Source organism: Eublepharis macularius, chromosome 19 (assembly GCF_028583425.1).
Source record: "Eublepharis macularius isolate TG4126 chromosome 19, MPM_Emac_v1.0, whole genome shotgun sequence".
NCBI lineage: Eukaryota > Metazoa > Chordata > Lepidosauria > Squamata > Eublepharidae > Eublepharis > Eublepharis macularius.
In genome coordinates this window covers 3,277,505-3,299,813 of record NC_072808.1, presented here as the reverse complement: position 1 = coordinate 3,299,813, position 22,309 = coordinate 3,277,505, and the positions used below count along the sequence as shown (strand labels likewise).

General features: G+C 45.7%; 1 protein-coding gene across 1 annotated transcript; it reads left to right on the top strand.

The window, feature by feature from the left end:
* Nucleotides 1-2,097: 2,097 nt before the first annotated feature.
* On the top strand, nt 2,098-6,756 carry BCDIN3D (BCDIN3 domain containing RNA methyltransferase). The gene is made up of 2 exons (XM_055003661.1): nt 2,098-2,316; nt 5,411-6,756. Exons 1-2 carry the CDS (start codon nt 2,098-2,100, stop codon nt 6,002-6,004), a joined length of 813 nt encoding a protein of 270 aa, XP_054859636.1. The 3' UTR covers nt 6,005-6,756.
* Nucleotides 6,757-22,309: the final 15,553 nt, after the last annotated feature.

The following is a 22,309-nucleotide window of genomic DNA, read 5'->3' as shown; positions in this document are numbered from 1 at the left end:
CGCAGAGGCCCATCTCAACTCCCCTCTGTCTGGAGATCAGGGGGCGAGGCCACCCGCCATGAGACCATTTTCGCCGAGGACAACCCACTGAGTTCCACCACTTTTCCCAGAAAAAAGCCCTGATCCTTGATAACTGCAACTCTGCATCCTGTTTTCTGTTAAGACAACCAATGTGGAACCTGGAAAGGGCAGGATTTGGGTGAGGTGAGGGGCCTCAGCAAGGTACAGAGTTCACATTCATAGTAGCCAATTCCTTCAAGGGAACTGATCTTCAGCCACCACCTGGAGGTTGGCAACCCGAACTGGCAGACTAAGGATTCAGATTCCAGTCTCCCAAATTCTAGTCTCATGCTACTATAATAAATTCATTTCACTTTAATTAGCAAAATACAATGCATTATAGTCAGTACCAAAATATTGTTAAGAAAATAAAGGTAATAAGGAGTTTTTTCCTTCTAAGATGAGGAGTGCAAGTAGGTTTGAATTCGGTACGCGTTGTTTATTTGAAAACATTTATCTTAAATGTTGTAAGATTTTTGTACTTTGATAGCCGTTGTAACACACAATTCTGTATTTTCTATTCTTTAAATTTTTATCCCCCTTTCCTTTTCTGTATCCTCTTTTCTATTATAAAACTTTAAAACATAGATTTACAAAATAAATACATGCATCATACTTTAAAGCATTCCTAGCCGCGTTTGCCTTGGAAGGGCTGCAGCGGGATAAAGCAGCCAACCCTGCGCGCGCTAGCCTTTGTCCCCCTTGGAGGTTTTCCCGCGGCCCCGCTTCCCCCGGCACCTTCCGTTCGCGCTTCCTTGTTTCCTACCCGGACGCTCTTTCTTGTCGCTCCAAACATGGCGGCACCCATAAGCGTCCCCTTCCACGGCCCCGCTTCCCCCGGCACCTTCCGTTCGCGCTTCCTTGTTTCCTACCCGGACGCTCTTTCTTGTCGCTCCAAACATGGCGGCACCCATAAGCGTCCCCTTCCACGGCCCCGCTTCCTCCGGCACATTCCGTACGCGCCTCCTTGTTTCCCACCCGGACGCTCTTTCTTGTTGCTCCAAACATGGCGGCACCCATAAGCGTCCCTTTCCACCGCCCGTCTTCCCCAGACTCCTTCCGTACGCGCCTCCTTGTTTCCCACCCGGACGTTCTTTTTTGTTGCTCCAAACATGGCGGCGCCCATAAGCGTCCCCTTCCACGGCTCCGCTTCCTCAGCACCTTCCGTACGCGCCTTCTTGTTTCCCACCCGGACGCTCTTTCTTGTTGCTCCAAACATGGCGGCGCCCATAAGCGTCCCTTTCCACCGGCCCTCTTCCCCAGACTCCTTCCGTACGCGCCTCCTTGTTTCCCACCCGGACGCTCTTTCCTGTCGCTCCAAACATGGTGGCGCCCAAAAGCGTCCCCTTCCACGGCCCCGCTTCTCCGACACATTCCGTACGCGCTTCCTTGTTTCCCACCCGGACGCTCTTTCTTGTTGCTCCAAACATGGCGGCGCCCATAAGCGTCCCCTTCCACTGCCCCGCTCCCCGGCACTTTCCGTTCGCGCCTCCTTGTTTCCCACCCGGACGCTCTTTCTTGTTGCTCCAAACATGGTGGCGCCCACAAGCGTCCCCTTCCACGGCCCCGCTTTCTCCGGCATCTTCCGTACGCGCCTCCTTGTTTCCCACCCGGACGCTCTTTCTTGTTGCTCCAAACATGGCGGCGCCCATAAGCGTCCCCTTCTATGGCTCCGCTTCCTCAGCACCTTCCGTACACGCCTCCTTGTTTCCTACCCGGACACTCTTTCTTGTCGCTCCAAACATGGCGGCCATGAGCATTTTCCCTAGAGAGGCGGAAGAGGCTTTGGCGGCCTTTGTGCGTGCCTTTCTAAAGCCCCCTTCCCCGGAACCCTCGGTACGCGCCTCCTTGTTTCCTACCCGGACGCTCTTTCTTGTAGCTCCCAAGATGGCGGCGCCCATGAGCATTGTTCCCTAGAGAGGCGGAAGAGGCTTTGGCGGCCTTTGTGCGTTCCTTTCTATAGCCCCCCTTCCCCTGGAACCCTCCGTACGCGCCTCCTTGTTTCCTACTCGGTCACTCTTTCTTGTCGCTCCCAAGATGGCGGCGCCCATGAACGATTGCCGTGAAGCCTTTGAGGGGATGGAGCCCTCCGTTCTCCCGGCCGGGGCGGCTCCGTATGGGAACTTTCCCGATTATTCTCGTTTCAATCCGCCGGAGGGGCGCATTCGCCTCCTTCCCGCCGCGCTGCTGAGCCGGTTATTCCCAGGCCCCCACGGGAGGCCGCTGCTGGCGCTGGACGTAGGATGCAACTCGGGGGTGAGAGACTGTGGAGGGGCTGGGGGCGCTAGGGTTGCCAGGTCCAGGTTAGGAAATTCCTGGAGATATGAGAGGTGGAGCTTGGAGGGGGAGGCGTTTGGGGAGGGGAGGGACTTCAGCAAGGTATATAGTCCATTCTCCAAAGCAGCTGTTTTCTCCAGGGGAACTGATTCCTGTGAGTTGCAGATTAGTTGTATTTCCGGGAGATCTCCAGCCATCACCTGGAGGCTGGCAACATCCTGCCAGCAATCCTTCACTGACTGCCGGCCCCCCCCCCTCAATCATGACGGCAGGTGGAAGCTCAACAGGTTCAGCTGCAAAGGTTGCCATACTCCAGGTGATAACAAGAGAAAAACTCACTGAGAGTTGGTCAGTAAATACAGTGTACAGAATTAAATAGTTAAATGATCAAATATCATGAAAGTGCTATGTGCTCAAATTGAAACCTATGTACTATATTTATCTACCGTCAATGAATATCCATTCAATTATAGAATACAAAAGCCCCTTGATTGAAATTCATAATACACAAATTGTTCTTTTGCAGAGTCCTTCATCTCTCAGTGAGTTTTTCTCTTGTTGTTATCTTTTTCTGGGGACCAAGATAGCCTCTGTTGATGTATGATAGTCCATGTGATGCCTGGAAATCTGTAATTGCAACTAATCTCCAAATAACAGAGATTTCCCTGGAGTTAATGGCTGCTTTAGAAGGTGGACTCTATGACATCACACCCCACTGGGGTCCCTCCCCTCCCTAAACTCCGCACTCCTCAAGAAGGTCTTGTGGCACCATAAAGACCATCACATTTATTATGGTTTTAGCTGATTGTGATGGAGGTCTTACAAAAGCTTGCACCATGATACATTTTCATTGTAGCACAATCCTATGCAGAATTACTTGGGTCTAAACCAGTACTGGTTTGCACTGTCAGTTACTTCTGTATTCCTTTTGGGTGGCATATTTGGGGTGTGTGTGTGTAAATTCTTGCATAGTTTGTGGAAAGCCAGGAGAGTGGGGGCCTTTCCATAAAGTGAATGCCACCACAGAGAATGCACATGTCCAGGCAGCTGTTGATTTTGGCCACCTGCATAGAGAGAGTGGCACTCCCATAGATATGAGGGACCAAGGCCATGGAGTGATTTGAATAGGTAGCCAAAACCTTGAACTGAGCACAGTAATCAATGGGTAACCAAAGGGGTGATGGCAGAGTGAGAGTAATATGCATGCTTTTCCCGGCTCCTGATGCCAAATCGGTTATCTCAAGTGGGGGTAACAGCTAATAAGTAGTAGCCTGAGGACTGTAGTTGGCACACAAGGACCTAGAGGAGGAGATAAACCAGTTATGTGGCTTCCAGGCCATAAAGAACTTTGTTTCCTCCTATTTCTGAAAAGTTGACATTGAGCATTAAAGGTCTTGCCAAGAAAACATTGTGATCTAGGAAGAGGCATCTCATTTGCTTTCATGTAACCAGCATGCTGATATAAACCCAGCATGAACTAAATTACAGTGACTGGATATGTTGTCTGCCTAGTGCATTAATTTTTTGCTGTTTCTCTGTGGAAAGTAATGCAAACCCTTGAAAAATCTAGAACGCATAATGAACCCATACTGCTTATTGCATGCTTCCTGGCTTCCAGTCCTTTAAAAAACCCCTTTTTTTTAATTCTGTGGTGTTTGCAGGAAACATGAGGACCAGGAGCTTTATTTAAATGTTTAAAGCTGGCCTTGTGGCTCCAGGTGGTTTACAATTCCAAATTTAAATATACAAAGAACAATAAAAACCCAATTATTAATTCCTCCTTTGCAGAAAAATGCATGTTGCCTATGCCCCATCAAAAGCCCTAGTGACTAAAAACGAATGCTTTGCCGTGCCTTCAGAAATCTTCTAAAGATGGCACCTCCTTCACCTTCTTGAGGAGCCAATTCTAGAGGAGAAGAAGTATTATAATAAAAGCGTCAGTTCTAGAAGGTACCAGGTGGGCTGTGTTAAACAGGAACAACCAGTAGGTGGCAACCAGAACACCATAATCTTTAAATGGAAGCAGAGTTTCTTTAGCTTCTTAAAAGCCTCTCTCAGCTTTGAACTTGACACTAGATGGTGCTAAGTTGTAATTATTTCCCTTTGGTCTCTTTCCACTAAATGAATAATAAATGATAAATGAATCCTGTGAGAGTCTCTCTACACGAGATGACTTGGCTTGTGTTCGTCGTGTAGGGAAACACAATGTTCGCTGGGAAGCGTAGTTTAAAAAGACAGAGCTGGTGGAGATTGCTCCTCAGAAGGTTTATTAATTTCATCTTCGCCTCCCCAAAGGTTCTGTCAATTTCACCTCTCCAGTCTAAAACCAGAGGGCAGCGAGGAATGGAAATGGGCTGGAGCTGCCTTCCAGAGCTGGGCTTGGACCTGGAGAGGTTATAATGGGCTGAAGTTTCCCTTCTGGCATTTCACAGCCCTTTCACACAGCTCCAGTGCATAGCAAAGCCTTTGCCCTGCTGCTGGCTCTGTCATTTTAAACTGCCTTTCCCAGCTAACATTGTATCTCCTGGCACATGTACTTCACGTGTCAGATATCTGATGTAGAAACTCTGAATGTTGGCTCATATTGTAATTCTAATTACTGTTCACTTTTCTAAATGGTTCATTGTGGATGTTTAATATAGTGGCTTCTATACTGTCTGGTTTTAGCAGAGCAGTCCTAAATGTAGTTATACCCTTCCTAAGCAATAAGCCAAATTCATGGAAAGTAGGCCGTTAGGCATGGTAGCTAAATGGAACCTCTATGCTCAAGAAGCTCCTCTTTTCATGCCTTGCTTGTGAGTTTGGACTTTGTTAGAAACAGGATTCTATAAGGCCCCTTGTTCTGATCCAGCAGGGCTCTTCTTACATGCTATATTTTATTTTCCTTCTGTACAAAGGAAACTAGGCAACTTGCTTTTTAACCTTTAACTTGATTAAGTCGTAGTCGGACTCTTGGTAGAATCAAGAGTAGGAAAAGTCACCTTGGGGTAGCCCAGGTGCCACAATTTGACACTCCTTACTCCAGCGGATCGAGTAGGACATGCGTTCTGTAGCCTTTCTCTTTCCTTTCTAGGAGCTCAGCATTGCCCTCTACAGACACCTCCTTGGACTGAAGGACAACAGAGACAGCCCAGAAGGTCCTGTGGCTGGGAAGGAACTGAGCCTCCTTTGCTGTGACATTGATAGGGAGCTGATCGAGCGAGCCAAGCAGCGAAGCCCCTTCCCTGGCTCCATTTCCTATGTAACTGTCGATATCATGGACCCTGATACCCGGGAGCCTCTGCTGTGCTCCTATTTGAGCAGGTTTGGACGTTCCGCTTTTGACATTTGCTTCTGTATGTCTGTGACTATGTGGATCCACCTGAATCACAGAGATGGCGGCCTGGTGGAGTTCTTGTCCTGTCTCGCCTCTAAGTGCACGTACTTGCTGATTGAGCCGCAGCCGTGGAAGTGTTACCGAGCAGCTGCCCGGCGCCTACGGAAGCTGGGCAGGAACGACTTCGACCACTTCCGATCCCTCACCATCAATGGGGACATGGCAGAGAAGATTACCCAAATCTTGACTCAAGACTGTGGCATGACGCTTGAGTGTTCTTTTGGGACCACCAGCTGGGACAGGAGCCTCTTGCTTTTTAAATCGAGTAGACCAAATATTTGCGGCGATTAAGGACCTGGCAGTGTTTATATCCCGTCAGAGACAAGGCGGTGGGTTATCGGCAAGGCTGTCTGATGTTGGCCTGTTCGCTTGCATACATATATTTTAAGGTCATATCACTAAAATGCACCTTTTCATCTTACTGTGCTTGGGAGTAATGACACGTATGTGTCTTTCCATGAAGCGTAGTCACTGTATGGTGTCAGTGACTGCGCATAGGGTGGTCAGGTGATACTTGAGTGGAGAGCGCTGATGGGACAGGGTTGTGATGAAGGAACTGCAGCTTCACAACTCAGGGAGTAAGTCCTATAGACAGCACACTGTACAAGGAAGATTAGCGGAAGTTTTGGCTGGCCTCGGAATGTCACCCAAATGGAGGGCTCTCTTTGCGAGTTGGGGGAATTTGCATTAGAATTTCTCTGGAAAAGTCAATAATGCTAGGAAAAGTGGAAGGCAGTAGGAAAAGAGGAAGACCTAAAACGAGATGGCTGGACTCAATCAAAGAAGCCACGTCTTCCAGTTTGCAGGATCTGAGCAAGTCTGTTAATGATAGGACATTTTGGTCTTTCCTTCCTAAGATCACCATGGGTCGGAGGCGACTTGATGGCACATAACACACACACAAAGTTTGATATTGTTGTAACCCACTCTGAACCTTCTTGCGGGGAAGGCGGGCTATAAATTGAAATAAATGAATAAATAAATATTAGTGTACAGATTTGTTTACCTTGCAGATATTATATACTATATTATGTTAGGTGTGTGGAGGAGTAAGATGTGATCTAGATCAGTGGTTCTCAAACATGTACCACTGTTTGAGGGGTGCAGCATTTTCATAACAATTGCTAAGCATTTGCTCTCCCTCAGTCCCTGTGTCCTCCTGCCTATGTGATGTGCCATCTCCTGCCAACCCCGTCTGCCACAAATTATCCACCTTTTGGCCTGCTAGTAGTAACCTGGGACACTCCGTATTTCTCCGTTTCCCCTGACCACCAGCAAGTGTCTTCGATGTGTTGCATCCTGCTGACCCACTTGCCAGGGTATAGCCATTGTCTACATTTTTTATGTCCTTAAAACTTACCATAAATGATAAACATAATAACAGAATGCCTGTAAGAAGATAAACGTCCTTCTTGGGCGGAAGTAGGCTTTCTGTTTCTGTCATGATGGGACCTAGATAACTGATAGAACGATTGGTGGGATGTAAGATACAAAAGGTTGTCTACCCAGTCACTGACAATCAGCACCAGCAATAGCCTTAGGTAGCTGGCTTTTGTTCCAAGTTCATGTTTGCTGTAATAAGGACTAGAGGAGTGTTTTTTTTAAAAAATGGTAAAATCCCCAGTTTGCCAATTACCAAATTCTGTACTTAGGCATAATTGCAGAACACCAATATCCCTGAACCGTTTGTTCTGGTGGTGTGAGGCAGACTCCCCCAAGTTCTCAGAGAAGACTTCTTTATCCCTGTTTACATTGGTTTATCCTTAGGAATATTCCAAATTCATCTCCACCGAAACGTTTGAATGGAATCCTTTGTAACCGTTTGGTATTTGCTTTGCATTGAGCAGAACAGGATTCTAGCATCTCGCTAGAAGGCATCTTCACATGTTCATATGGGACCACGGTGATATGGATTGGTCGCATGCAGTTTAATTCTCTAGAAGCCTCTCTTGCATTAACTTTCATACAGTCGGAGGGAAAGCACCTCGACCAATGATCTTTCAAGTTTCTGCCTCCAGGGAGCGTTTTCATATTAATTTATCGGCTGGTGAAACTCTTGAGTGTCTGCTATATGTTGCAAAGTCTGGATTGTTTTCTAGGTTGCACATTGTGCATTTGGGGTCCTGGTTAGGAGGGCTGAATTTCAGGGTCGCCCTATATCACAATCACACCATGCAAGCTCAGAAAAGCAAAGGTATGGTTTTGTAAGCCACCGACCAGGCCCACACTATATCACACGCTGCCTGGCAAGGGAGGAATACAGTTGCCATCTCCTGGGCAGGAGACTGTAAAAGTGCTGAGGTGGGAAAGGTAGGCTAACAGCCTCACAGCCCCCTGGAGTTTGTGCAAAATCTACAGATCAAAGTGGTGAGCTTTCAGAGTTTGTGAGTCCTCTGATCTTCCCCATCATCTCTTCCCTAGTTAATGGCACTCGGATATCTGAGAGCTCTTCCTGTCTCATGCTCAGCGAGCTATCAGTCAGCCCTTTCGGTTGCGATTGTTTGCTCAGGTGCGCTTGATCAAACCTCCTCTGGTTTTATCGCCTTACAATGCTGGAGACAACCTGGTGAATTAGTCTTTTAAGCAGTAGTCTTCATCCTGCTCCAAAGGACGGATTTTTCCTATAAAAGGGGTGGCTTCCTAGCAGCTCAGACTTCGGTCTGAGTTCTCTCCTTCTCCATGCCATCAAGTACGGGTCACTCAAGGCTGCTGTCGTACAGGATGTCTTGCCTTCTCCTCGTCTAGATTGGTAACTTCTTTGGAACTGCTTTCCCACTTCCTTTACTGTCTTCTAGTTAGATCTGTGTGTGAGTGCTGTGTATATTCTGGGCAATTGTTCTTATACTGCTTCTTTAATTAAAAAAACACTCCTGTTGAACATCTTGCCTGTTTATTAAAGTGTGCTCCAGAAACAAGCGATCCCGGCATACATTGGTTAAAAGATCCTGTAGTTACCCTCCCCTTGCAATCTATCCTTGCTGCTAATTCCCAGCCAAACTAGAAAGGAGAGGACAGCACCACTTAGGGTAACAGTTTTCTCTCTGCTGTCTGTGCAGATTAGATCCCATGGGCTTCCAGCTGCTCTTGTATAGTGCTTTGCTCTACAGACATACATATACCTTGCCCTCATACGCAAACTACGTCTACAAGGTGCATAACGCCTCTTGGCACACGCCCCTGGGTGTTCTGTAGTCTGCACGACGTGTCTTCTAACATTTCAGAGGCAGCAATACTTCCTTATAATATACTATGAAGCAAATAAGACCAGATTTACTATTAATAGAAGGATGTCTGATAGTTGTTCTGGAAGAGACCTCTCTCTGACACCTTGAAGAGTTGCTGCCAGAGTAAACAATATTGGGCTAGGTGGACTTAAAAGTTTTGTGTAAGGCAGCTTTGTACGAAGACAAAAAAAGGGGGAAGTGTACTTTAGTTCCTCCTCTGTCAGTCTGATCTCATATTTAATGACATTGACTTACAGTGTCAGATAAAATCCTGTGTTGTATCCAATATCACACCTTTTTTGCTGTCAAATCACAGTCAACTTAGGGCAACTCATAAGGTTTTCCAAGGCAGGAACAGAGGTGGTTTGCCATTGCCTGCCTCTGCGTAGCAACTCTAGACTTCCTTGATGGTCTCCCATCCAAGTACTAAACAGGGTGACCTGCTTAGCCTCCAAGATCTAACAAGAACAGGCTAGCCGGGGCTTTAATAGCTAGTCGCTTAATATTCGTTCCTACCCCAGTTGCCCACTTGGTGGTAGTAGTGTACTACAGAACACAGGCTGACGAGCAAGTTTTCCATTTAATTTTATTTCAAATACAGGCTGCTGCATGTATCTCTGTATTGTCTAAAGCTTTACCGAAGAGGAATTGGACAATCATATCAAAGGATAAGACAGGAGCCATTTCCCTTTCTTCACTTCCTTTTCTGGAAACTACCCAATATGGCTTGCAGTGCGGTGTGATGAGATTCTTGCCCGAGAAGAAATACATAAAGACAGAGTGGAAAGCACCCGAGTTTCTTTTCTTGGTAGGATGGAAGAATCAGTGCTGGGATTTTAAGAGAATGCAAGCAAGATATTCTCAGGGAAGGAGGGGCCACAAACCAAGAATTCTCTCGTGCTGCTGTTCACATTTATTCATTTACATCCGAAGCAGTTTACACCTTTCCCCTCTCCTCCATTTTATCTATTTGAGAGCCAGTTTGGTGTAGTGGTTAAGAGCGCGGGACTCTAATCTGGAGAGCCGGGTTTGATTCCCCACTCCTCCACTTGAAGCCAGCTGGGTGACCTTGGGCCAGTCACAGCTCCCTCAGAGCTCTCTCAGCCCCACCCACCTCACAGGGTGTTTTGTTGTGGGGATAATAATGACATACTTTGTAAAACGCTCTGAGTGGGCGTTAAGTTGCCCTGAAGGGCAGTATATAAATCTATTATTATTATTATCATCATCATCATCCTCACAAAAGGTCTGAAAGGATAGGTTGACAGAGAGTGACTGGCCCAAGGTCACCTAGCAAGCTTCCATGGCAAAGTGGGTGTTTAAACTTGGGTTTCTCAGATACTAATCTGAAACTCTAATCGCTACACCACACTGGCTTTCGTAGGGTGGCAGCTGTTGAACAATAACAAGAATCTGGGCCTTGGTAAGTCAGGGAACCCAGTTGGCCCAACATTACCCATATGGTTACCAGCGGTTGTTTAGGATATTCTGGGATAAGTGCCCACTAGGCACTTATCTTATGCCCCCGACAAAGTATTTCTCTTTACCCAGGAGTTCTGTCTTTTAAACCTGTTTTTATTATCTTATTCCCGCTTGAATGTTGGTTTACACTGTTTTATGCCATTCACTGGTTTTTATGGCTTATTTGATTGCAGTTTTTATGTTTTTTTAATTATATTTTCACTCTTTTACTTATTTTATTTTTACTTTATTTTACTTTACTTTGTGAGCCACCTTGAGCAGGTCTGTGGAGTGGTGGCATAACATTTTTCTAGAGACAAAAATGTGTAATAAATTCCATGGTCACTATAACTGAAAATTTGTAAAGGTGAAAATATCAAAGAGAGCGCTTCGAGATGTTTTGCATTTATGTAGATCTTGTGTTTGCTGCAGATCTACTGCTGATACCCTGCAGTCAATAACTAACAATGTGAAGATTAGACATGGATAGGGTTGCCAACTTCCATGTGGGACTTGGTGATCTCCTGGAATTACAGTTGATCCTCAGACTGCAAAGATAAATTCCCTGGGAGACAATAGTTGTTTAGGAGGGTGAATTTTGTAGCCTGACATCTCTGCACAGCTCTTTCTCCTCTTCACCACATCCCCGAATCTCCACGAATTTTGCAAGTGGGGGGTTGTTAACGCTAGATGTGCAACTTAGGGCGAAGCTACAAGTGACGAATGACACTTGAACGGCAAGTGTATTTCTCCCTGTTCACTTGCTCGCCACTCAATCCACTTGCCGTTCAAGTGTCATTCGTCACTTGTAGCTTGGCCCTTAAACACTCTTGAGATATATGCTACAGAGGTCTGATCAGCTGTCTTTTTTTTGAGATATGCCCACTGTGTGTTTGAGAACATAAGAAGAGCCCTTGCAACCTATCTCATACAGTGGCCAACCATAGATCCAGAGGAGTTAGCCATGTTAGTCTGTTGCTGCAAAATATTAAAAAGTCCAGTAGCACCTTTAAGACTAACCCACTTTATTGTAGCATAAGCTTTCGAGAGCCACAGCTCTCTTCGTCAGATGCATGGAGGGTATGAAGAAACTGGCTAGAGAGATATAGGTGGGGAGGGAAGGGGGAAGAGGGTGCAGGGAGTGAGGGCCATGTAAATGCAAATCAGTTGCAAAAGTCATGAAGGAGGTGGAGTGCGCCATCCAGGCTGGGCGTGACCCCTTCCCTCCATTGCCGAATCTGAATGGAATGCCTGAAAGGCAGTTACTTCTGGTAATGAGAAAACCATCCAGAGTTACTATTCAATCCAAGTCTGACTGAGTCAAGCTACCAGTTACTCTGGAAGACCAACAACAGGTCATAGAGGCTGAGGCCTTCCTCATAAAACAAAGCAAGGATTCCCCCCTCATGAAGATCTTTGGTTCTGTAGACTGGCTATAATGCGATGTTAGGCCTTTGTTTTTTCCATGTCACTGAGAAAAGAAAATTTACATCTGGTTGAGGGTGAGATCTGCCCTGGCCGGAGGCATTTCTGATGTCAGCATTGTTCCCAGAAAAGGCCCCACCCAATGCTTTCCCTTCAGCGTCCGCAGTACCTCAGGATGAGGAATTATCAAAATGGGAGTGGGGTGGATCCAACTAGCCTGCATCTGTGAGCAGAACCACAAGTGACAAAAGGCACAGATTGGACACTTGTCAGCTTCCCTCAAGTTTTGGTGGGAAATGTAGGCAGCTTGGCGGAATGTTGGACAAGTGACAGTTGAAAAGTCCGTTGGGCAGCAGTCGGAGAGCCAGGCTGCAAGACCAGGACGCCTACATTTCCCATCAAAACTTGAGGGAAGCTGACAAGTGTCCAATCTGTGCCTTTTGTCACTTGTGGTTCTGCTCTATATCTCTCACATTTTCCTGAGGGTTTACAGGCCAAACCCTTTCAGGGTTTCCAGAAGAAAGTGGAGGCTATCACCAAGCTGTTTTTCTCTGAATACAAGAGCCCTCTCTGTCCCTGTTTCACAGAGACTATTCGATCCACAACAACCATCGTTCTCTGGCCGTGAAAGCCTTGGACAGGATTGTCAACCTCCAAGTGAAGCCTGCAGAGCTCCAGGAATTATAACTGATCTCCAGACTACAAAGATCAGTTCCCCTGGAGAAAACAGCTGCTTCGGACGGGGGATTCGATGGCAATATCCCCTGCAGATGTCCCTCTCCTTCCCAAACCCTGCCCTCCCCAGCCTCCATCCCCAAATCCCCTGGGATTTCCCAACACAGAGTTGGCAACTCTACTTATTAGAGCAAGCAACTAGGTTTAGGGTTGCTACCTTCAAAGCTCTGAAATAAAGAACGTTCTGCACGTCTAAGAAAAGAACATCTTCCACGTGTCAAAATTAGGTTTGCCAACCTGCAAGGCTGGACTTGGAGATCTCCCGGAATTACAACTGATCTCCGGACAACTGAGATCAGGTCCCCTGGGGAAAATGGCTGCTTTGGAGAGCAGACTCCATTATATACTGCCGAGGACTCTCCCCTCCCCAAAACCTGCCTTCCCCAAGTTGCAGCCCCAAATCTGTACTGCAAAGTTTGCTGAAATAAATAAATAATGTGCCTAGGTTTGGGGGCAATCTTCCTTCACCTCCAAATGGCCACACTTGAAGACAATTTGCAATGACCCAGAAAATGGGCTGAAATTCAATGTGACCTGAGAGCAGGACCACAAGTGACGCCTGACACAGGTTGGACACTTGCCAGCTTCCCTCAAGTTTTGATGGGAAATGTAGGCAGCTTGGCGGAATGTTGGACAAGTGACAGTTGAAAAGTCCGTTGGACAGCCGTCGGAGAGCCAAGCTGCAAGACCAGGACGCCTACATTTCCCATCAGAACTTGAGGGAAGCTGACTAGTGTCCAGCCTGTGTCAGGTGTCACTTGTGGTCCCGCTCTGAGTTTAGTTCCATGATGGAGTCCTGCGGTGGCTGCACTGAGCATCCAACTTGCAGCTTTTCCCAAGGGTTGGAGCTGATCTTTTGGCTAATTCCTGTAAGCCTTTTGCGTTTTGCGGTTAAAGATTCAGCCAGCACGGAAGTGAAAAAATAGATGAAGCAATCACCTTAAAATAATAGCAATTTATGCAATGTGCGAGACCTTTTTCTTCCAAAACCTCTTGCTACATCCCAGGGAGCCCTTTTGACATTTCTCTACCAAAGAATCCTTTAGGAAAGGCTTGCCAACTCTTGTTTGGGAAAATCCGGGTGGTTTGCAGGTGGTGTCTGCGGAGGGCAAGTTTGGGGAAGAGAGGGAGCTTAACAGAGATGTGATACTATAGAGTCTCCCTTCCAAATCTGCCGTTTCCTCCGGGGGAACTGTTCTTGATAGCCTGGAGATCTCTTTTTAACTATGAGACATGGAAACCTTGCTTTTGGATACATTCTAGGGCAAGCTCAGTTTCCGCAGGGCATCAGAAAGGCCCAAGGGGGCTCTGCCATCGCCCCAATCTCTTATGACTGTGCAGTGCAGATGAGATGTGGATGCTGATCTTGCCGACTTTAAGGAAGCTAGCATGTCCTTTAAGGTTGCCAGCCTCCAGGTAGTGGCTGGAGATATCCCAGAATTACAACTGGTTTCCAGGCCACAGAGATCAGTTCACCTGGAGAACATGGCTACTTTTTGGGGTGGACTCTATGTAATTATGCCATGCCAAGGCCCTTTCCCTCCCCAAACCCCACTTTCTCCAGGTTTCCCCAGGTTTCACCCTCCAGATCTCCAGGAATTTCCCACCTTGGAGCTGGCAACCCTACTGCCCTTTCTGATCTCCAAGGCTAGTCCAAAGTATTTTATCACACCCATTGCCTGAATCTGCACTACAACCGGGTATGCTTGGATCTAGCTGGTGGTAGTGCAGGTTCAAGAGGCGATGCCCAGCACCACCCACGCCACCCACATCCCTTAACCAAGTTCACCGCAGAGGTGATGTTGGAGCTGGAGGCCTCCGCAGGCTGCAGCATCTATGTTGTATGATTTGCCATTATGCTCACATTGCCACATCGCTTAAGAAGCTGGTCACGTAACCGATTTTGGCCAGGTCAGCCACAAGGAAAGCCGAGCCTTAGGGCAATTTCGTGGCTGCATCAGACCACAAAGGAGGCAGCATTTTCTTGCACCACATGAGGTTTAGCAATTTTTTGCAAAAAGCTGAGTGCTAGAGATGTGTAGCATCACATCCAGTAACAAGGTCAGCTTTCCCCGCAGTTTCCAAAAACTGCAGTGATCAAATCAGTAGGAATTCGTGGAATCCATCTCGTATTCACTCAGCCCCTATTTCTTCCCCCTTTCAGGCAAGACCTTTTTTCCTCAGAGGGCTTCTTCTGTTCCTTTAAATTCCACACAGACACCAGAAAAGTGTCCGAGGAGGTTTTTCTCAAGACTTTGTTTCTAAGCTGGGAAAAAGTGTATCTTCCTGGCATGCCGCTTTTAAAGAACAAAAGCCCTGTTTAAAAAAAATTCTGGAGCTTATTCTCAGGAGCTTGTGAGTAGATGTTCAAGGGATGAATTGGCACTCTTTTCTTCCTCCAAGGACCTTCAACTGGTGTATATAGTAAACCATTTTATCCTTCCATGAGGTAGGTAGGTTGAGAGTGAGACAGAGTGGCTGGTCCAAGGACAGCCAGTAAGCTTTATGACAGAGTGGGGAATTGACTCTGTATATTTCCAGTCCCAATGCAATGTAAAGGTTTTGTCTTTGTCTTGAAAACAGTGATACTATCGATCCACAATATTAAACAATTATGTTAACCTTCTCCTATAATACTGGAATTTGGGACCACTTGAAACTGGTGGGCAATAGATTCAAGGTGCACAAAAGGAAATGCTTCTTTACACAATGACTAACTAAATTGCAGAATCCACTGCCAGCAGACATAGCAAAGGCCGAAAGCACAAATGGCTTCTAAAAAGGGGACAAGACAGATGCATGGAGGGGAGGCCCATCCGTGGCTCCTAGCTATCGTCACTAAGAGGAACCTCCATGTTCCGAGGCAGTAAGCCTTTGTGCCGGGAGGCAATTTAAGGGGAAGCCTTCAGGGCAATTGGTTGGCCTCTGTATGTGACAGGATGCTGGACTAGATGTCCCCCTGGTGTGATCCAGTAGGGCTCTGTCTTGATATGCTCTCATTTGTTCCCACAATCTTGTGTGCACTGAGACAGACAGAACTTCTCTGAACAGTTCCACCCAAATAAATGCATGGAAGACCTGTCTGGCCTTATTCCCATAACTATTGGATTAAGTAGTTAATTTCCGTAAGCCACGAAAGGCAGCCTGCGTGTTTACACCCATTTTTAACATCACTGGGAGGTGTCTTGTTGCTTTTGGGTCCCCAAAATGCACTGCCTCTTGGCCTAATAGAAGTATCTGAGATAAACTTCACACAAGCTTCTGTCTCTCTTCTCTGCTTCGCCCTTTAAAGCGCATTTACTTTCTGCTTTTTTTTGGTTTTTTTAATCAAGAAGAGTAAGGAGAAATCTTTGCAAAAGTTTCCTTTAGTAACCTCCCGTTTGTCTGCTTGTTAGCCATCTCTCCACCCATCTCTCTGGAGCAGTTGAAGTCAGCATATCTTCCAGACTAGCCAAAGCAAGTCTTTGCCTCTTGGGAAAAAAAAAATCGTGAACATGCACACAAAGCAGGGAGCAGCGACCAGCCAGGGCCTGCCGCCTTGGCATGGAACGTATCACCTTCCCCAGTGACAGCATTGCTCAGATATTCCAAGCAAGAGGGAACAGCCGTGGCTTGCCTTCACCCCAAGGCAAAGCCCGTATGTATCCAGGCCACTCATTTCAGACCTAGGCAGAAAACTGGGCAAGCTCACCCCTTCTAACCTCCTGACCACAGCCCAATGGTTTTTGAAGCAGTACTTTTCAAGAGCAGAATAGCTAGATCAAACCCAAGTTGTTCGCAAGAGCTCAGTTTCTCTGCTGATTAATGAAGACAAGCAGATAAAGCTTTGCAAAGCTTCAGGTGTAAAACAAACCAGTTAACGTTAACTGAGTGCTGCTATTCAAAGTGTCCTCGGATGGCCATGATTTATTCAAAAATCTCCAAATGAGTGTTGGGTGAAGCATTACACACCATGCTCAAAGACACGTGTAATGTACAAGTGTGGAATATTTCTCTCATGCACAATCTTTTTTTAACGATAGTTTCAAGTGGGTAGCTGTGTTGGTCTGTAGTAGAAGAGTAAGATTTGAATTTTGCTAATCTTTTTAATGAGTGACACAAAGGGTTGTTTTTTTAAACCACGTTTGTTTGTATTTAAATTGTGGTACTTCTAAAGGTCTATAAAATTGTTTTATGGGCTTTTAAGCTGCTTGTTGGCTATGTTCTATGGGATTCTTACTGCCTTGCTATTTCCTTCCCAGGCCCCATTGTTTAGTGACAGGGTTTATAGTAAGTGAGAGAAATGGATTCCTCCTTGATCCACACTGACTGTCCCTCCTGGAACCATGTTTCATTCCTGACGTTCATGCATGCCCCCTTGTCTCTGCTCACAGCCTTAATTCTGGTTGGCAGTCAGACATGACAACCCTACTTGTCGGCTGTCTTACATACCTGGTTGCCATTGTTTATATTTGGCTCCGTATTATTCAGCCCTTAGTTAAGACAGACCCTCTTTATTTATTGAATAGGTTGTCAACATGAAATCACACTCTCCTACTGTCCCTGTTTAATAGTGACGATAACTGTTTTCTGGTACCTGTCCCTGAAATATACTGTCCCTATTTTTCCATTTATGAGAAATTGCTGTTGTTTCTCCTTGAATGTGCATTTTGAGTTGGGGAGGCTCTAGTTCAAATCTTACCACTGTTATAAACAAACCCCTATTCTCTCCAGTTTACAGTATGGGAACAATAATAACGGCTTTCCTTTCAGGGGTTTGTATAAAGAATATTCAGATGCAAAAAGCAATGAAGACTTTGGTAATTCTGCACCAATGCTAACATCTGTATTTTACTGTATACCTCTGCTTTACAGAATTCTGCTCTAAATTGCATATGTGAGCATCCCTGATACAAAGGACCAAAGAAATTTATTTTCAAACTTATCCAAACTCTTTCTCACACACTCTTTTCCCTTTCACACCAACCCTACTTTTTAAAAAGGTCAGAAATAACTCCTCTGTCCTTTCAATTAAGAGAGAGGATTTCTTCAGTCCTAGGCATCTTATGTAGTTTTTCATAATTCCTTTCACTCTCTGCAGTTGTGTGTTTGCGTTTCTTAAGCCCTTGCTGTGTTAGACTTACGCTCCCTGATGCTATCAAGAGCGAAAGTCCTTAGAACAGCATTAAAGTATTCGGTGGGGTGAGGACCTCTAAACTGTCTAAGCCGTTGTGTCACAGTTTCCCCACACCCCATTCCTTCCATGACCCGGATAGATGGGAGAAGCACATTCCAGAATGCTCAATATGAAGATTGCACAGTGTGCAATATGTATGCAAACAGCCTTGGCTCCTCACAGTAGCCTTATGAAGCAGGCTTGAGTGGTGTGTGCATTCAAACTTGGGTCTCTTATGGTCTTAAACAACACTTACTCCATTCCATCAACATGAAGCCCAGCTGTGAGTCACTTAAGTGACGCCTGACACAGGTTGGACACTTGTCAGCTTCCCTCAAGTTTTGATGGGAAATGTAGGCATCCTGGTCTTGCAGCTGTAATGGAGAGCCAAGCTGTAAGACCAGGACGCCTACATTTCCCATCAAAACTTGAGGGAAGCTGACAAGTGTCCAACCTGTGTCAGGCGTCACTTGTATCTTGGCTCTTAGGGCCAAACTACAAGTGACGAATGACACTTGAATGGCAAGTGTATTCTTACCTGTTCACTTGCTCTCCACTCAATCCACTTGCCGTTCAAGTGTCATTCGTCACTTGTAGCTTGGCCCTTAGTCTGCAATCCTTAAAAACTTTCCTGTGTTTAAACCCCATTGAATAAAGTAGAACTTACTTTTGAGTAGACCTGCTTAGGGACGCTTTCTCCTTTAGTGTTCCATTGTCATTTGAGGGGTCATGTACGTGAACCAACCCCAGAACTTTTCCAAACTGCTGATAATGGAGACATGCTATTATTTTGAATTAAAACTAGATGTACTTTTTAGTCATCAGAACAGTCTTGGCAAGGCTCAGCCCAGATGGGGCAGAATTAGAGAGCCAGTTTGGTGTAGTGGTTAAGAGCGCGAGACTCTAATCTGGAGAACCGGGTTTGATTCCCCACTCCTCCGCTTGAAGCCAGCTGGGTGACCTTGGGTCAGTCACAGCTCTCTCAGAGCTCTCTCAGCCCCACCCACCTCACAGGGTGTTTTGTTGTGGGGATAATAATAACATACTTTGTAGACCACTGTGAGTGGGTGTTCCTGAAGGGCGGTATATAAATCGAATGTTGTTGTTATTCAGAGGAGGTCTCTTGCATAGTCTCCGGCCATTTCCACATAGGGTACCAGAAACCAAACAGCCTGCAACCGCTTTGCAAAGGGAGACATCTGGAATCCTGGGGAAGAGCCACCAGCATTCTGAGAGGGGACCATCCATATCAGGAAGTGTGGAAATGGCCTATGTACGGATCGTGCCTCAGGGTATATCAGTTGGAGAAAGGATGCCCAGAGCCGCGATTCATGCAGAGATTCATGACTTCCTCCGAGGAAGAGCAGCAATTTATGCAGAGACAAAGCATACGGCTTCCTCCAAGGATGGGTAATTCGAACATACCTCTGCATAGGATGTGATCGGAGCATCCCATTATTCCTGATGCAGAGGTACATGCAGCAGAATTACTATCCCTCTAAGGAGGCAAAATTAGAAGGAAGCATTCTGAGAGTAGGGCTCCATGCAGAGACACAGCAGGCCATTTCTTTTGATGGAAGGTAATTCTGACATACAGGAGACATTAGTTTCTTGTTTTATCCATCACCTCACATTAGCAGTTTTCTTCCAGCAGGCTAGTTTCTCTCTCTGCACATTGTTCGGGGAATGACTGCCTTAGAAGATTTTCCATGCCGTTTGCGTCTAATAGAGTGAACTCTGACTCTCAAATGCTTACGTGGGAATACACTTTGTTAGTCTTTAAGGTTCCATTAGACTTTTGATTTATTTTGCTGCAGTAGACTAATATGGTTCCCCCTCTGGAATTACCTTATTTGAGATGTACCCATGTCCATTTAATTTGGGGACACAGGGCCAAGCTACACATGACGAATGACACTTGAACGGCAAGTGGATTGAGTGGAGGGCAAGTGAACAGGGAGAAATACACTTGCTGTTCAAGTGTCATTCGTCATGTGTAGCTTGGCCCACAGTTTCAAGTTGTCAGCTCAAGACATCTGATTTAGCAACCTAAGCAGGTATGGATTTGATTATCACAGAGATGGGAGATCTCCTGGGAAGTTGATATGGACCAGCATGTAAGAATTAAATGTCAAAACATCTTTGTTCAGGCATATGTTACTATTTGAAGACTCTTTTTAATGGTCTTTTAAATAGCTGGAACTGTATTATTTTGATTTGCTTTTATTGCAAGCTACCTAGAGCTTATCTAGATATATAAAAAGGCAGTTCCCATCACTGGATCCCACACCCTCCCTCCTCCAGTCACACATGACCCAGAAACAGAACCCAGGATGTGGCTATGTAGATGAAGGTGGAGCTATGCAGATAGGGTTCTGTCCCACTTAGGGCTCCCAAGTATACTGAGTTGGTTTAGAGCCATTATATGATGTGAGATCCAAGTTATTTCCAACTGTAACTTTTTACTTTCTGCCCAATATGTGCCAGAAGAATATACTGCATTTGGAAACTCCATTGCAGGTGAAGACAAGTCTTATCCTCCATCTGTGGTCCTGGACCAAACATTAGCAGCAAACACATGTAAAGAGGGGCGTTCTCCCAAGACGTGCACACCCACTCCTTCATTATCATGCATGTATTGCTACTGTTATATTCAGATCGTATATAAACAGACAGGAAATGAGTTGATGGGCAGAAGAGTCAATATAATCTTTACAATACAGTTTCTCTGAGAGCCAAGCTACAAGTGATGCCTTACGCAGGTTGGACACTTGTCAGCTTCCCTCAAGTTTTGATGGGAAATGTAGGCGTCCTGGTCTTACAGCTTGGCTCTCCATTACAGCTGCAAGACCAGGACGCCTACATTTCCCATCAAAACTTGAGGGAAGCTGACACGTGTCCAACCTGTGTCAGGTGTCACTTGTAGCTTGGCTCTGAGCTTCCATGAAAAGGCAAGCTTCTCATTTGCCAGATCCTTACAGGAGTGTGAGCCTGGTAGGGTATTTGGATGCAACTCCACGCAGGTGTCCTACCTAGCTGTCAGAATGTCAGTTCTCAAGCCAAAGCTACGCCATGTTCTCCTGTTATAATCTGTAGTTATTTAGTTCTCTCCCTCCAGGCCCAGGTGCTGCCCAGGCCGCCTATATCCGTGGGAATGAAGAATTCTTATCAGCCCGGCCGACCTTGATGTCCTCGCTTTCCCAGGCCTTCTAGACAGGACTAAGGGGGGAGGCTGGGAAGGGGTGTTTGAAATGTTGTTACTTTCATTTTATGTGTCATTCTCAACAAAGCTTTGGTTCAGCCAAGGGCCTCAAGTCCTTGGATCATGGACCCCTGTATCCTGAGCATAATCTTCCAATAAACCTTTTGAAACCAAGAGACCTTGTGCTTCTTGCAGAAGGGGGGAGACAAACTCTAGATAACTGGGATTCCATAGTCTGACACTAGCTAGCAAAGTTGTGCAACCTGGAATTCAGCTCTATGTGGGAGAGAATTAGAGAATTCTCTCCTCGGGTTCAGACATGCTCCGTAGTGCTTCGATGTCATGAGAGCGCGTGAGGCATGCATAGGCAATTGGTGTTTGTGGCGCTTTCCAGCTCTGGTGTTCCTCTTCCAAGAAAGAAACCCCCACCCACTGGGTGCCTTTTGAAAGGTGACACAGTAAAACGCAAGCAGATAGCAGAAGGCACATGTTGTGAGTTGATGAAAACGTCAGAGCTGATACATTTAAAAACAAGAATGTTAAAGTGGGATGTTAAATCCCATTCCAGTCATTGCAGGCGTCTGTTCAATGGTTAAATTTGGAAAGTTTATAAAGCTGGTTACCGTTATATAAAAAGATCATGGAATAAGGGGAGAGACATAAAAAAGAAACAAGTTTCTGGTTGTAGAATAATTCCTTGCATTTATACTTGCCTTGCACATTCTCTGTGGTAGATAGATAGTCTAGGAACCATTCCACATCTATAATAGGGGAAGAAATGATCCAAATAGTTATCTGGTGATTTGTTTACTCTCTATCTTAAGTCAGCTATATGCTTCATACCTGCACTTTAAATGGGATAAATGAATTTAGGAATCTCAGATTTGGGGCCCAGAGCAGATAAGCTTTAGGAAAAGGAGTTCTACCTTACACCATGCTACCACATCTGGCTGAGAAATATAAGTCACCTAAACATGGGAAACTTTATGCTACGTTTATCCATCTATAGGCAGCTTGTGATTCGTTTTCTAGACCTTGTTTATGGAGGAAGCGCGAATTCACCTCAAAACCAGAGAGATAACTATTTTTAAATTAGAAATTATATATATTCCTTCACAGTTGAAAAGTTGTTATAACTGTCAGGGCAGCTTATCCAATCCATTCACAGTTCCAGTTCCTAACCTCTTGTTGTCACTCCCTGTAGTATGGAGCATGTTGTAAATACATTTTCTGATTACTGTAATTGCAAATCTTTGTGTATCATTTTCTCTAAGACTAAGATAATGGTAGTCTCTAGATCCAAATTAATGCGCTGAACTGACACGCAATGCACCTTGCCCATACACTATTTCTAAGTTTCTCTTTTTTGGTGGTGGTGGGGAGGCATTTGAATT

Coding starts and splice junctions, on each gene's coding strand:
- BCDIN3D (XM_055003661.1), top strand. CDS start 2,098: ATGGCGGCGCCCATGAACGATTGCCGTGAAGCCTTTGAGGGGATGGAG. Junction 2,317..5,410: donor ACGTAGGATGCAACTCGGGG/GTGAGAGACTGT, acceptor TTTCCTTTCTAG/GAGCTCAGCATTGCCCTCTA.